This window comes from Prinia subflava, chromosome 23 (assembly GCF_021018805.1).
Source record: "Prinia subflava isolate CZ2003 ecotype Zambia chromosome 23, Cam_Psub_1.2, whole genome shotgun sequence".
In the NCBI taxonomy this organism is placed as follows: domain Eukaryota; kingdom Metazoa; phylum Chordata; class Aves; order Passeriformes; family Cisticolidae; genus Prinia; species Prinia subflava.
In genome coordinates, this window is record NC_086269.1 from 449,264 (window position 1) to 462,782 (window position 13,519).

Consider the following 13,519-nt stretch of genomic DNA (forward strand, 5'->3'; position numbering starts at 1 on the left):
GAGTTTTCATTACTGAGGATTTCCTGGTCAGGAACATGAGCACAGCCATTTGGACAAATCCCATTCCTTTGATTTCCCTCCTTCTGTCCTGACACAAACCCAGGACCACCAATCCCTCTGGCCCCGAAGTTTGCTGTGAGCAAAGCCAGCTGCATTTAACAGGACCTGCCAATATCTTTGATTAGCCTCCCATCTCCCTGCAATAGAGGTAGCATCGCTCAGCACCAGGAAATTTTGCATTCTGGGGGATGTGACACATTTTCCTAACAAGCCTGGCAGTTGTGTCTTTTTACATGAAGAGCAGGAACACCTCCTGCCCAGACAGATGTTTGCATAAATATCCCTTTTGAGCTCCTTGAGAGGCTTAGATGAGAGATTTTCCATTCATGAAGAGCTTCCTTTAGCTCTGGACTATCCAAAAATACTAACTGAATTTACTTTCATGCTATCAGCTACTGCTGCTGCTGAACAAGTTTAAATTAATGCATTAACAAAAGCTCCCTTTCTCTCTCAAAGGTCTGTACTGAGGATTAAGATCTGAATTCCAGGTTAGCCCTTAATGACACACAGATGCACCTTCCCTTTAGCTGGGAGACCACATCCTGCTAGAGCAAGGCAGAAATAATGATCTTACTAGATTCAATATAAAAAAATCAGATTAAGCTTGAATTCTCGTCATAGAATTTGTCTGCAGGTAAAGTTATTTTTAATCTGTTTCAAGATAAAGGAATAAATTTATTCAGCCTGTTAGAATTCTCATATATAGAGAGGAGTTGGGTATGAAAAATTGGTTTGGGGCTAAATTCACCTCTTGGGGTTTTTTCCTCAGCAATGAGTGGGGACCATCCACTTCTGACCTTTAGGAAATATTGGGAAAAACCTGTCCATGTCTGGAGGTCCAGGCTCACCTGGTGGATGAGCATGGACAATCTCACTCCCAAATTTCTTCTCCCTTCCCCCATATGTAATAATAATAAAAAGGAATGATGATAGTACAGGACTCATTCCCCAGACAATAGCTAGGCAGGCTATATATTGCTTTATGGCTGTTGACTTGATTTAAAATGCACTCTTAAAAATGAAAGAACAACTCCTTAAATTTGCAGTAAATGTATAGTTCCCCAGACCTGATTTATTGCTTACGAGCCACCAAAAAACTGCAATTCCAATTTATTGTGTTGTTGACTGTGGCAGCAAAATTCTTGCATCACTCAAGCTCTGGTGATCATTCCCAAGCTGATAATTTGACACTGATCATTTATTTTGGGTTGGTTGGGGGTTTGTTGGGGGGTTGCTATTCTTTAATTGGGCTCTGCACTTGCAGCAGCCGAGGATGATTGCTTTGATGGTGACGGGTTAACCACGAGTGTGAGATCAAAGCCCTGCTCTTGCCTTGTGCTCTGCTCACTTCAGAGCTTTTTAGCCTGGGTTGGCTCATAATTACAAGAATTCCCAACTGGCTGGAAGCAGATCTTGCAAAAGGAACTTGCTGCAGAGCGCTTGGATAAAGAGCAATGTGTAAATCCTGCCCGAGCTGTCAGGCATGAAAACTCCTCAGGAAATGGGCCTGGGCCATGGAGTGCACTGGGAAGGGACAGGGGACAGAGGACAATCAGTCAAAGCCCTGGTTCGGTGTCACTCCTGCCCTTCAAGGGTCTTTTCCCTCTCCTGTCATGTGTGACCCTTTCCTGATTCACTAACACCAGCTGAGCAGAAAACGTTGCAGCTGCTGGGTAACTCTCACTGCTGGACCCCATCCACGGCTCCTTCCTCTCTCCTTTCAGGAAGAAGTAGCAGAATGCAAAATAAAGCCTTACAGGCAGAATGCAGCTGCCTGTGAAGCTTTATTTTGGGTTGGAAAATCTCCAGACACAGAGGGAGAAGAGGCTGAGCATGATGTAAATCAGAGATGGCCTTGAACCCGAGCCCTTGGTTTCCAAAAGTCCATGGGCAGGGCAGGGCTGCAGAGCAAAGCTGGGATGGGACCATCCATGGGAATCAGCAGCTGGGAATGAGGGAGGCTCTGGGAACCTCACAGGGACACCAACAGCACCCCTGGACACCCTGCACTACTCCCCGTGACCCCAAATACATCCCCTGAGCCCTCACGTCTCCTGTCTGGACCCTGCTTCAAAGGGGGCTTGGCCATGGCACATTTCCCTTGGACAACAACAAGATCCCCTTAAAAACTCCTGAGGGATGCTGAGAGAATTTGGGATTTAATTGTTCACACCTCTCCAGCAAATATTCCCAGTACTGGTCTTGCAAGAAAACTAAAGCAGAACCTTATTATGAAAGACCATTTCTTAGGGACACTTTCACGATTCAATATTCTGGTTTTCCTTATACGAAAGCCAACGAAATTTTGATCCAAATCCAAATTTTGGCTTTTTTTTTCTGTCTCAAAGAAAACTCAGATTTTTTCCTAGTGAAGAACATTTCTACCCCTAAAGCAGACACTGCATTTTCTGATGGGACACATGAGGAAGGGGCTTCACCTCCTGACTTTGCCAGACCTGTGGCATGAAGGCAATAAACCACATATTTCATTTTAAGGTTACAAAGACCAGCTCACTCACATAATCATATTAAGGATCTTTCCTTAATCTCTGCAGGTGTTTTCACCAGCTGGGAGCCAAAGCAAGGGAGCTGTTGGCACAATCTGCAGGACATAATCAGACAACAGAGCCCTGGTGCTGTGGCAGGCTGGAATCTCAGGCTGTTCCTGCAACTGTCACTGCAGAACCTGAGCAGCACAGCCACGCAGTGAGCGGGGTATTCAGATGCAGAATTTATACAGAATGCAGAGAACAAGCACAATAAATAAAATACACTGCAGAGGCATAGGATATAAACACAGAAGAAAATGTAAGGGAAAAAAAATTAAGTGAATGATATTTAATATTGGTGTTTAACCATGGTAGGTCATTCCATAATTTCTCTGGTTATATGGCTTGTTTTAACACCAGCAGGTTCTACTTCTCAGTAGGAGAATGAGAAAAGGTTGTTCAAAAAGTTTTAATAAAAGCTATAATTGGGGCAGCAGAACCTAAGGAGCTTTTCCTAGAAAAGAGAGAAGGAAAAGGGCAGAATGAGAGAGCCAAAGGAAAAGAGGGAAAGAAGAGAGTTAAAGAGAAAAGAGAGAGAAAGAAACAGAAAATATATCGATGAAAAAAGAAGCAAGACAGAAGAAGGAATATTCTCACTTCAGACTATCTGCAGCAAGCTTGCTTTTGACTTTCATACTCTATTTAAAAATACAAAATTGGGAGCATTGAAAAAGAGTTCCCAAATTAGCTTTTTAATAGAGATGGGAAGTTAAAAAGGGCCAAGTCATGGGGGAAAAGCAATTCACAGCCAGGGCAGCCCCAGCAGAGAGTGAGGCCAGAGCACGCCCCAGAGAGAGGAGTCAGGAAGTTTTATGAAGCGGTGACACTGTAAATCACAGAAAAATCTCTTATACCAGCAAAAGCCAAATGACATTTCTGGTTCTGCTTTCTTCTGAGCATCTGCAGAGGGAAAGAGCAAGTGGAGATGTAGGGAGGGTTTAAAAGTGGAAAGCAGTTCTGAAGACATCTAATAAAGATGGATTCAGGATGCTTTGATATGTTCAAATTCTTACAGTCACTGCAAGTTTCTCACAGAAGTTTTAGGATTCACTTTGCGCATAACTATTCCTGTGTCCAACATACAACTCTTAATATCTGAAATCCAAAGATTCTGATACACTGTGAGTGCATGAACTCGTTAGCTACTCTGCAGACACTGTAATGCAGATTACAAATGTTATTGGGGAAGACTGGGTTTGAGAGGGCTACTCAGGACCTGACATTCAGAAATTAGTGTTATTTTTAATAATTGCATTGAATTATCAGAAACGAGACCCTGAATTGGATGGATCAGGTTGAGGTTCAGTTGTTTCTTAGGAAAAATTTCACCACGGAAAGTGTGGTTAAGCACTGGAACAGACTGCCCAGGGAAGTGGTGGAGTCACCATCCCTGGAAGTGTTCCAGAGACGAGCAGATGTGACACTTGATAAGGTTTAGTGGGCATGGTAGGATTCGGTCACAGGCTGGACTTCATCATCTCGGAGGTCTCTTCCAACCTTAATAATTCCATGATCAGGGTCCTGGTTTCAGAGTTTCCAGAACCAGATTGTTGATTTGTTGAAATGTTGAGGAGTTGGAGGTCTTTCCCTATTTTTTTTTTTTTTTTTTCTTTAAGAAAGTCTTTGGTTTAGAGCTCTGGGAAGAAAGGCACCTGGAAAAGAGCCCCTGGTCATTGCTGGCTATACCAAGTCCCTGCTTCCCTTATTTTAAGGCACCAGAGACACATCAGACCTCCCAACACACGCCCCTTGTGATGCATCTGGAGGAGCATCTCTTGCCCGCGACAACGCAACCCCTGCAGCCCCTGGACCCCCCCGACACACCCGGCTCGGGGGCTCGGCTGCGCCCCATTGCGGGGCTGCTGTGGCACCGGCCGCCCCCCACCCTGTGCTGCCCCGGGGCTCGCACACCGCACTCCTGCCCGGCGCTCGCTCCATCGCGGGGAGCCGCGCCCGGCGCCGCTCGCTCCGGGTGACACCTGCCGGCGGCTCTGCGGGCGGGCGGCGGGCGGGGACGCGGCCGTGTGCGGGGAGCCCCCGCCGCCCCCCGCCCGCGCCGCCGCCCCTCGGCGCGGAGCCGGCCCCGGCCCCGCCGATCGCCGCCGCTCGCCAGCCCCGCGCCCATCGCCGCTCTCCGCCGCTCCCCATCGCTCCGCACCGCTCCCCATCGCTCCCCATCGCTCTCCGCCGCCGCCCCGCGCCCGCGCACTCCGCGCAGCCCCGCGCTCCGCTCCCGGCAGCCGCATGGCCGCGGAGGCACCGGGCGGGCGGCCGCGGCCGGGAGCGCCCTGCGGAGGTGAGGGGGTCCGCCGGGAGGGCGGGGGGCGGCAAGGGAGCGGCCCGAGGGGTGCGGGGGACACCGAACCCAGGGGCTCCCCTGCGGGCGGGGCGGGGGCGGCGGGGGCAGCGGGGGCAGCGGGCGCCCCCGGCCACTCCCGCGCCCCGCTCTCCTCCCGCCCCTCGCCGCTGCCGATGCCGGCCCGTGGCCGCACAGCCCCGCACAGCCCGGGCCGGCCCCGCGGTAGGCGCGGCGCGGAGCCCCGCGGAGGCGATGGCGAGGCAGGCGAGCCCCGCTCGCTCGTGTTCGCGTTGCTCTGACTTTATGGAAATCATCAACTCTCGCTGCGGCGCGTCAGTCACCGCCGGGAGCTGCCCGGCAGAGCAGGGCAAGGCTGGCTCGCTCTCATTTGGGCTTATGGTTATTTACTTAATGGAGATTCGACAGCAAACAGATAAATGAGCGAGGCTGCCGGGTCTCTGAGCGTGCCGAGTCCAACTTCGGACCGCGGATGAAAGAGCGATGCTGAGGTGGTGTGGAGGCAGGACTGGTAAGAGCTGCCAAGGAGCAGGGCAAGCCACAACAGCAGCACGAGGGGGAAAAGGAGAGGTGGTGGGAAGGAAGAAGGGAGAAGATAGGGAAAGATCGGTTTAAATCCGAATGATTTCTTTTTATTCCTGAATGTAGCCGCCCGCCCTGGCCAAGGTGTTGGTGCTGCTGGAGGAATAGCTCGTTTTCGTGTCCAGAAGGAATCCCTCCTGCCTTGTCCCCTCCTGACCGCGAGCCAGGAGGGAGCTCCGGGATGGAGCCGTGAAGTTCATCCCGTACTTTCCCCCCTTCCTCTCCCCCTCGGCACATTAGCATGCAGGGTAGGCTCTGGGGTGTATTTAACGACTGCATTTGCCAGCGCTGTCAGCTCACACCGCCCTTCCCCAGCCGCGCTCCGCTCCCCGCCCGGACCGGCGGCTCCATCCCGGCCCCGCCGTCCCGGGGATCGCGGGCCCGGAGCCGCTCCCAGCTGGGCTGGGCAGCGAGGGCAGCGCTGCCAGCGCCGCTGCGAGGGGAGGGGGCAGCGCCCGGCGAGCTCAGGAGAGAGGCAGCGAGAGCCTCCGTCTCGGCAGTAATGAGGGAGAAGCTGTTTAGTCATCTCTCTATATATACTTTCACAATGATGATCACATTTACTGATTGCTTCTGACTGCACTGAGAGAGGGAGTGAAGAGGCAGGCAGCACAGTTCACCTTTCATCCTGAGCAGTGACTGCTCCCCCTTCCTCCCCGTTCCCCAGATTTAGCCCTACTTTTGGGCTTTCCCTTCCAGGTAAGGCACTGCGAGCCGGCAAGATGGGGCTGTCTGGGCTCTCTGGGAGGGAGGGAGGGGAGAAGTTTGCATGCATTTATCCTAAGCCTGTTGCTTTTGCTCCTAAATCTCCCCAACAGACTGAGGGAGGGAGTGTTTTGCAGAAAGTTTTGTTTTCTGGTGTTGCTCGAAGGGGAAGGAATGTGTGACTGACAGAAGACACCGAGGCTCTGGCTGACATATTTTGCTTTAAAGCAAAGGTCTCTTTGCTGCCTGAGCCTGACCCAACAAGGACAGGAGAGGGAAGAAGGAATGATCTCCAGGCTCTTCACTCCCATTAGCAGAGTCTCATCAAGAAACTTGCAGTATGTTTATCGGCCCGATTTCAGAACAGCCCTGTCTGCTTCTAGAAAGGGAAACGCTGAGATTTGTGGTTTGTCTCTGCTCTCTTGAGATGATGAAGAGACACTGATCAGTGTGGCATTGCCGTGGGAGCTGCAGTGGTAAGAACCCATCCCTTATTTCTGGAGCCTTCAGGTGAACAGTCACTGCTGTTCTCTATCAGGTTTTCCTCCTGAGCTCTCCCGAGCCAGCCCTGGCTCTCAGGGTTCTGTTCCAAGCCGGGGTGAGACCGCGGCGCCCCCGGAGCGGCCGCAGGGAGCCAGCGGTGCCCGGGAAGGACCCGGCGGGCTCCGGAGTCCTGGCAGGGACAGGGGGCTCAAGCTCAGCCTGTTCTAGCAAAGTCGCTTGGCTGTTTCATTGTTCCCACAGCTATCTAAAGAAAACAGATTCTTCTCTCTACAGTTACTTTTTAAAATCAGGAGGTAAATGATTCTATTTTGTGTACCAGGTCTTCTAAATGTCATCAGCGGGGTGCCGGTCTGCTGTGAACCAGTTCCTTTTAAATTACACGCAGAAATTATGGTAATTAAAATTAGAAATATGGATATAGCTAAATATATGCTTGTTAGAATTAGAGTGTGTCTGTTTTCTATGAGAGCTGCAGAGACTGTCAACAGTACATTAGATTTTGAGTCCAGCCAATTGCTTTCCAGCCTAAACAGACTGGTTAGCAGTTACCAAAATCCAAGCAGGCAGAAAAGGAGGATTCTTTCTACATTCTGGAATTCTACATTCCAGATAAAATGGTTGCTTCATCTTTTTTTGACTCAGCTTAGGTTGTGCAGGTCAGAATTACAAATCCAGTCCTCTCTCTCCCAATTTTCTTTCAGTTTCTTCAGGGAGTAGTAGAGTTCCAGGGACGCATGGACAAGCAAAAGCAAAACATCTGGAACAGGGAATTTCACCACTCCTCACTCTGGGTGCTTCAGATAATTTACAGCTGAAAAAGACTCCTCTGTGTGTATTTTGAGGATGAAATATGGCAGATTCCATGTAACCCCGAGAATGAAGCTGGGTGCGCTCTGTTGTTCTAAGCAGCTGCATCTCTTGCACCTGGAGAAAAGGGAACTGAACTTCCACAGAGTCCCCCTTTCTTTCTCTTTTGCTTTAATCTCCTGTCCCTTTCATAGCTGAGATATTTATAGCTTCCCCACATATACTGCCAGCATGAAAGGACCCATTTTACCTTTAAAAAATTGATTTAAAAATGTGTAAGTCACTTATGAGTTACCAGTGCTTTACTGGAACAATTATATGTGAAGTATTTATAGTGCCTCAGCAGCTAATGTAGGTAACCTGGAATCTACAACCAAAGTTATGAAAGTACAGAAGAGATTTCTGATGTGGTTCCCCTGAGATACCAGGGGAGATGAGGATCCAGTGTGCTGAAACTGGGCAGGTCACCAGTCAGTCCTGCAGAAGGACTCTGGTGATGGTGCTAAGCGAAATTAAAACCCAGGGAGGACAGTTTGCCAGCAGGGAAAGCAGGAACAAGATGCCTTTTCTTGGTTTCTCGATTATTTGCCTGTATATATTTGGTGATTAATGGATGAAATAGTTCTTATTTTGCTGCCTCCTGTTCTTAAGTGTTTCATAGAAGTTAAAAGATCCACGACTGGTGGTAGAAGGCTGCAGTCTGAGCCCACGGAGCCCCTGGAGAGCCCCTTTCAGCCGAGGGCTGGGGGAGCTTTTCAGAGTCCCGCAGAGAGAGTTTGCAGTGCTGAGCTCTGCCTCCCTGGGGCGGCCGGGCTGGCGGAGTCACGCCATAAATTCCCTCTTTGGGGAGAGAAAAAGTGGTGCTTTGTAACACTGAAGAGTTCTTCAGAGGGAAATACCGAGAGATGTTTGCTCCAGTGCCATGTAGATAAGCAAAGTGTCTCCTTGGGATAAGCATCACTCTGGGTTATTTTATGTTCCGTAATTACAAAAGCTCTTCAGCAGCAGCAAGATGCTCGCACGAGGGATTTCAATTGTCCTTTAGACAGTAAAATTGCATAGGAAGATGCTCCACATTAAGATGATGAATGTTAATTTGCCCCAAAGAGGAAGAGCATTTCTGTGAGCACTTCAGGCATTTTCACCACAGACTGATTCCATCATTTTTTATTCAGTATTTTGATGGCCCGCTGGAATCAATAATGCTGCAGCCTTGCTGACTGGAATGGCAGCTTTCATGTGAGTTAAAAACTTTAGAGTAAAACTGCCTGCAAAGATACAATTAGGCTTTGAGGGCCTGAGTCAGTGGAATCAATGGAATTTCCACTGATAAACTGACTTTTGATAGGGCTCCTAATGCATCTTCTATGGCAATGGCACCTTTCTTCAGATAATTTCATGGTAGAATTAGAAAAGCACTAGGGAAGTGGAAGTAAAAGCAAGTTAAAACAAAAGTTAAAGACTGTAAGAACTCTGACCAAAGGTCAAAAAGATAAAACAAATTCATGGGTAGATTAGAAGACAAAAACTACTCAAACTTGAAGAGAATGTTGGCCTCTGGTGGCTGAGGATCTGGACAACTTGGGATATTCCTCATCTAAAAATCCAAGAGTGCAGGGAACATATTTTGTTTCAACCCAGGAGTCCTTCAGTTCTTCAGCTGAAGGATTCTGCCCCTCTAAGCCAGGAAATAAGCAAAGCACCTTCCTGCTGGGAAAAATTCTCCAGCTTTGGAGCCTTCCCTCACTCCGATGTTCTTGATATTTGTAAGCTTAATCCATCAGCCTTCACACCTGGGATTGAAGCTTACTGGTGCTCAGGTATTCTGAACAACATTTCCCCAAAAATCAGAATTTTCCTCTGGTCCAGTGGAGGGCTGCAATACCCCACCTCAGAATGAAAGAGAGCAGCAGAAAACTGCTGCTGAGGCCAGGCCTTGCATTGAAGATAGAAGATAACCAGTGAAAAACAGAGAAAAATGTCCATTTCTTTCAACTAAGGATGTTCTTAGTGCAGGATTCAGAACATACTGAACTTGGTTAGGACTGGAAGTGCAGTTCAGCCCAGTCGTGGGTTTTTGTGGTTACGATTCCACGGCAGGCTGATTTCACTGGAGTTCCCAGCTCTTTCTTGACAGCTGTAGTTAAAGTGATGAGCACAGGAGCCTTACACCTGGGGAATTATGGATTAGTCTTGTTTGTGAGGAAGCAAATATAAATTACTGTGTTTATGCTACTTTTAAAACGCTTTTAATGAGGAATCATTTGCTATTCAAAATTTCAATCTATAATAATGCCATAACCCCGCTGAGCTGATTATCACGTGCCTTGTTCAACACCATTCTTCACCTGGGAGGTGAGGGCAAGCCAGGGGTTTGAAATCCTCAAATCCTCGTGTCTGTGCTGACCCTGGACTCTTCCCCCCGGTGGGGCAGGACGCCTCGCGTGACTGTGTGCTGTGTTCTCTTCTCTTCTGTGTTTTAGATGGAACTGCTCTGACTCCCAGCAGGTCCCAGGAGCGTCCCAAGCCTCATCTGCAGTAACACGGCCCGGGCTCGCCATGGCAGCAGGAGTAGCAGCGTGGCTGCCCTTCGCCAGGGCGGCCGCCATAGGATGGATGCCAGTGGCCAATTGTCCCATGCCACTGGCTCCGACGGAGAAAAACAAGAGGCAGGATGAGCTGATCATCCTCAATGTGAGCGGCAGGCGCTTCCAGACCTGGAGGACTACACTGGAGAGGTACCCGGACACTCTCCTGGGCAGCACGGAGAAGGAGTTCTTCTTCAACGAAGACACCAAGGAGTACTTCTTTGACCGGGACCCCGAGGTCTTCAGGTGCATCCTCAATTTTTATAGAACTGGCAAGCTGCACTACCCCAGGTACGAGTGCATCTCTGCCTACGACGAAGAGCTCGCCTTCTACGGGATCCTCCCCGAGATCATCGGGGACTGCTGCTACGAAGAGTACAAGGACAGGAAGCGGGAGAACGCGGAGCGGCTCATGGACGACAACGACTCGGAGAACAACCAGGAGGGCTCCACGCCCTCGCTGAGCTTCCGGCAGACCATGTGGCGAGCCTTCGAGAACCCCCACACCAGCACCTTAGCCTTAGTCTTTTACTACGTCACCGGGTTCTTCATCGCCGTCTCTGTGATCACCAACGTGGTGGAGACCGTGCCCTGCGGCACCGTGCCGGGGAACAAGGAGCTGCCGTGCGGGGAGCGCTACGCCGTGGCCTTCTTCTGCCTGGACACGGCGTGCGTGATGATCTTCACCGTCGAGTACCTGCTGCGGCTCTTCGCGGCGCCCAGCCGCTACCGCTTCATCCGCAGCGTCATGAGCATCATCGACGTGGTGGCCATCATGCCCTACTACATCGGCCTGGTGATGACCAACAACGAGGACGTCAGCGGGGCCTTTGTCACACTAAGGGTTTTTAGGGTTTTCAGGATTTTCAAGTTCTCCCGCCATTCCCAAGGCCTGAGAATCTTGGGCTACACTTTGAAGAGCTGTGCCTCCGAGCTTGGCTTTCTCCTCTTTTCCCTCACTATGGCAATCATCATCTTTGCAACTGTGATGTTTTATGCAGAGAAAGGGTCCTCGGCAAGCAAATTCACCAGTATTCCTGCTTCCTTTTGGTACACTATTGTAACCATGACAACACTGGGGTGAGTATTACTTTTCCTTTTCCTGAGCAGCAGGCAAGCATGTACTGGGAGCTTGACTTCAGCTTCTCCTCAGCATTTTCCTGGGTGCATGTTCCAGAAGGGGCTGGAAGCGTTGAGGGCTTGATTATTCTTTGCCTTACAACTTCTGCAATTTGTGTGCAGTTGTATAAACCAGAAAAAGCACTTACACCCACTTGACAAATGCTCGGCACCACGGTAAACGAGTGCGGGAGGAGCAAAGTGGTGGAGTAGCAGGTTCTGATTAATTCCTGCAGGAGGGAAAAGCTGACCTGAGTGCAAGGGCTGGGAGAGAGAGCTCTGCTCTCTCTGACATTGGCTCCAGCCGTGCGTTTCACACAAAGCTGCTGATGTGTCTGTTGTGTCTCATTGCAATGTCAGTCGTTGTTTCTCCCCTTGACTTGCCAGAGCTACAGATTTGCTGAATTCAAGTGGATGTTGTGGGTCACTGTACTGGAATACTCAGTGAGGGCCAGGACATGATCTGGGTTTTACATAACTGAGCAGGATGGGGACTCCTTGTCTGTGCTCAGCTGTGAGTTTGAGAACCGAGCGTGCCGTGGTGGTTGCACCAGAATTTCAAACATTCCCCTGGACAGGTACAAAGACAATGAAATCAAAGCAAGGGGAATGTAGCCTGGAGGGGACTTTACCCCCTTATATTTCATTTCTGTCTCATGTTTGTGGTGACTGAGATTATAGATTCGCACTTCTGCTGCTCTGAACTGAAACCTTTGTGAACAGAAGGGCCAAACCCTCACACTGACACGGTTATGTAGGGGAAAATGGGCATTGCAGGCTTCAGGCACACACGAAGGCAGGACTGAGTTCAGTCTCTTCATCCCACACATGAGAACAGTACAGCAAGTTTAGAGTTACTTTGCAAAGAGTTTTCCCACTGGAGAGTTCACACAGTTTAATATTCAGATGTAGACAATTCTCCTCATTGTAACGCAGTGACCACTTTTTCTCTAAACTGCCTTTGATTTTAAACACTTCTCTGTGCCTATTATACATGAACAGGCTTACAGCAGCACTTTTAAATTATTAAAATCATAATTCAGCTGTCAGAAAGGCGCCGAATCTGGGCATGTGACAACTGAAAGTCTGAATTTCTTCATTAAGTGCAAATGTAGAACCTGTTTGTCATAGTCACCTAAAGATCTCTTATTCTTCCTTTTTAATAGCTAAGCAAAGTTTGCAAGTTGATGGCAAAAGCTGCTCCTTACCCTGGAAAGGCAGAGCTTAGTTAGAAACCAAAGCTGGGCTTTGCACCCCAGCCCTGCCCCGCGCTGGAGCTCAGCCTGCCATACCCTGGCGGGTCCACTCTGGTCAGTGCCCCCCTCCTGTCCCCACCACAGTGTCTGATCAAGGGGACACCTGCCCTGGGTGGCTCCTTCACGTGTCTCTGCACAAGGGGAGATGCGTGGAAATCCACTTCTGTTTTCAGATTCCCATTTAACAATGATCCCATCCATCCTTGCAGGACACAGCCTGCACCCACTCACACTGTGCTGTCCCACCTCTGTGACAGCAGCCCTGGGGTCAGGGGCTGTCCTGTGTGGGTTGGGAATGGCCCCAGGCTGAGCAGAATGTGCTGGAGAGCAGCTGGGGCTCTGCTCCTGCGGGCACTGCCTTGCCTTGGGTCCCTTTCCCTCCCTTTCTGAACACAGGGACAAACCCGGTGCTCCCAAGGCCCTCAGAGTGTTCTCAATCACAGAAATCACAGAGGAACAAGTGCTGGAACTGAGTTGATTTAAGAAATTAGACATTTAAACATGGCTTTGTACGGGTTCATTGGGAAAGGACCTATAAAATGCTGTCAGAGTCTTAAAACTGAGGTTTCTGGTATCACTGACTAGGGACTTTTAGGTTGTTTCCACCTCCGTGAGTCCCTCTGTGTGGGGTGGGGGTTAACCCTCCTGGAGGAGTTCACCATGCAGGGCTGTCCCTCCTGGCCCCCTTCACCTCCCCAGAAATCCTTCCAGTTCTGACAAACTGGCACTTTCAGACAATTTTCATACAGCTCTCTCTTCAGAAGCCTTTTCAATCTGTTTGGAAGGATCTTGTTACTAATGAGAGTCCTGGCAATTCCTCCTGCACAGGCACTGCCAGAAATGCAGCCAAGGTCTCCAGCGTGCTCCCCAGTCCATCAGGATTGATTCCCCTGCCCAGGGCTTCACTGCTTGGATTTCAGCAGCTCTCAGAGCTTTTACTGAGACCTTAAACATTCCCTGCCTTTTGCCCTTAATAACCCAGCCAGCATTTAAAACAAGAAACTACGAAGCACAACAGTTTCAACTCAAAAC

At 49.7% G+C, this 13,519-nt stretch overlaps 1 protein-coding gene across 5 annotated transcripts in view; it reads left to right on the forward strand.

Annotated features, from left to right (window-relative positions):
- Positions 1-4,026: 4,026 nt before the first annotated feature.
- The window catches only part of KCND3 (potassium voltage-gated channel subfamily D member 3), a 104,953-nt gene continuing 95,460 nt past the window's right edge, over positions 4,027-13,519 (forward strand). For 3 of the 5 annotated variants that reach the window (XM_063418313.1, XM_063418309.1, XM_063418312.1), the window contains exons 1-2: positions 4,027-4,905; positions 10,008-11,192. In XM_063418313.1, coding sequence (XP_063274383.1) covers positions 10,084-11,192 — 1,109 coding nt within the window. In that variant the 5' untranslated portion in view covers positions 4,027-4,905; positions 10,008-10,083. Of the gene's footprint in view, positions 4,906-5,149; positions 5,438-5,833; positions 6,208-10,007; positions 11,193-13,519 lie in introns of those variants that run through there. The other 2 variants (XM_063418310.1, XM_063418311.1) reach the window with 2 other exon arrangements.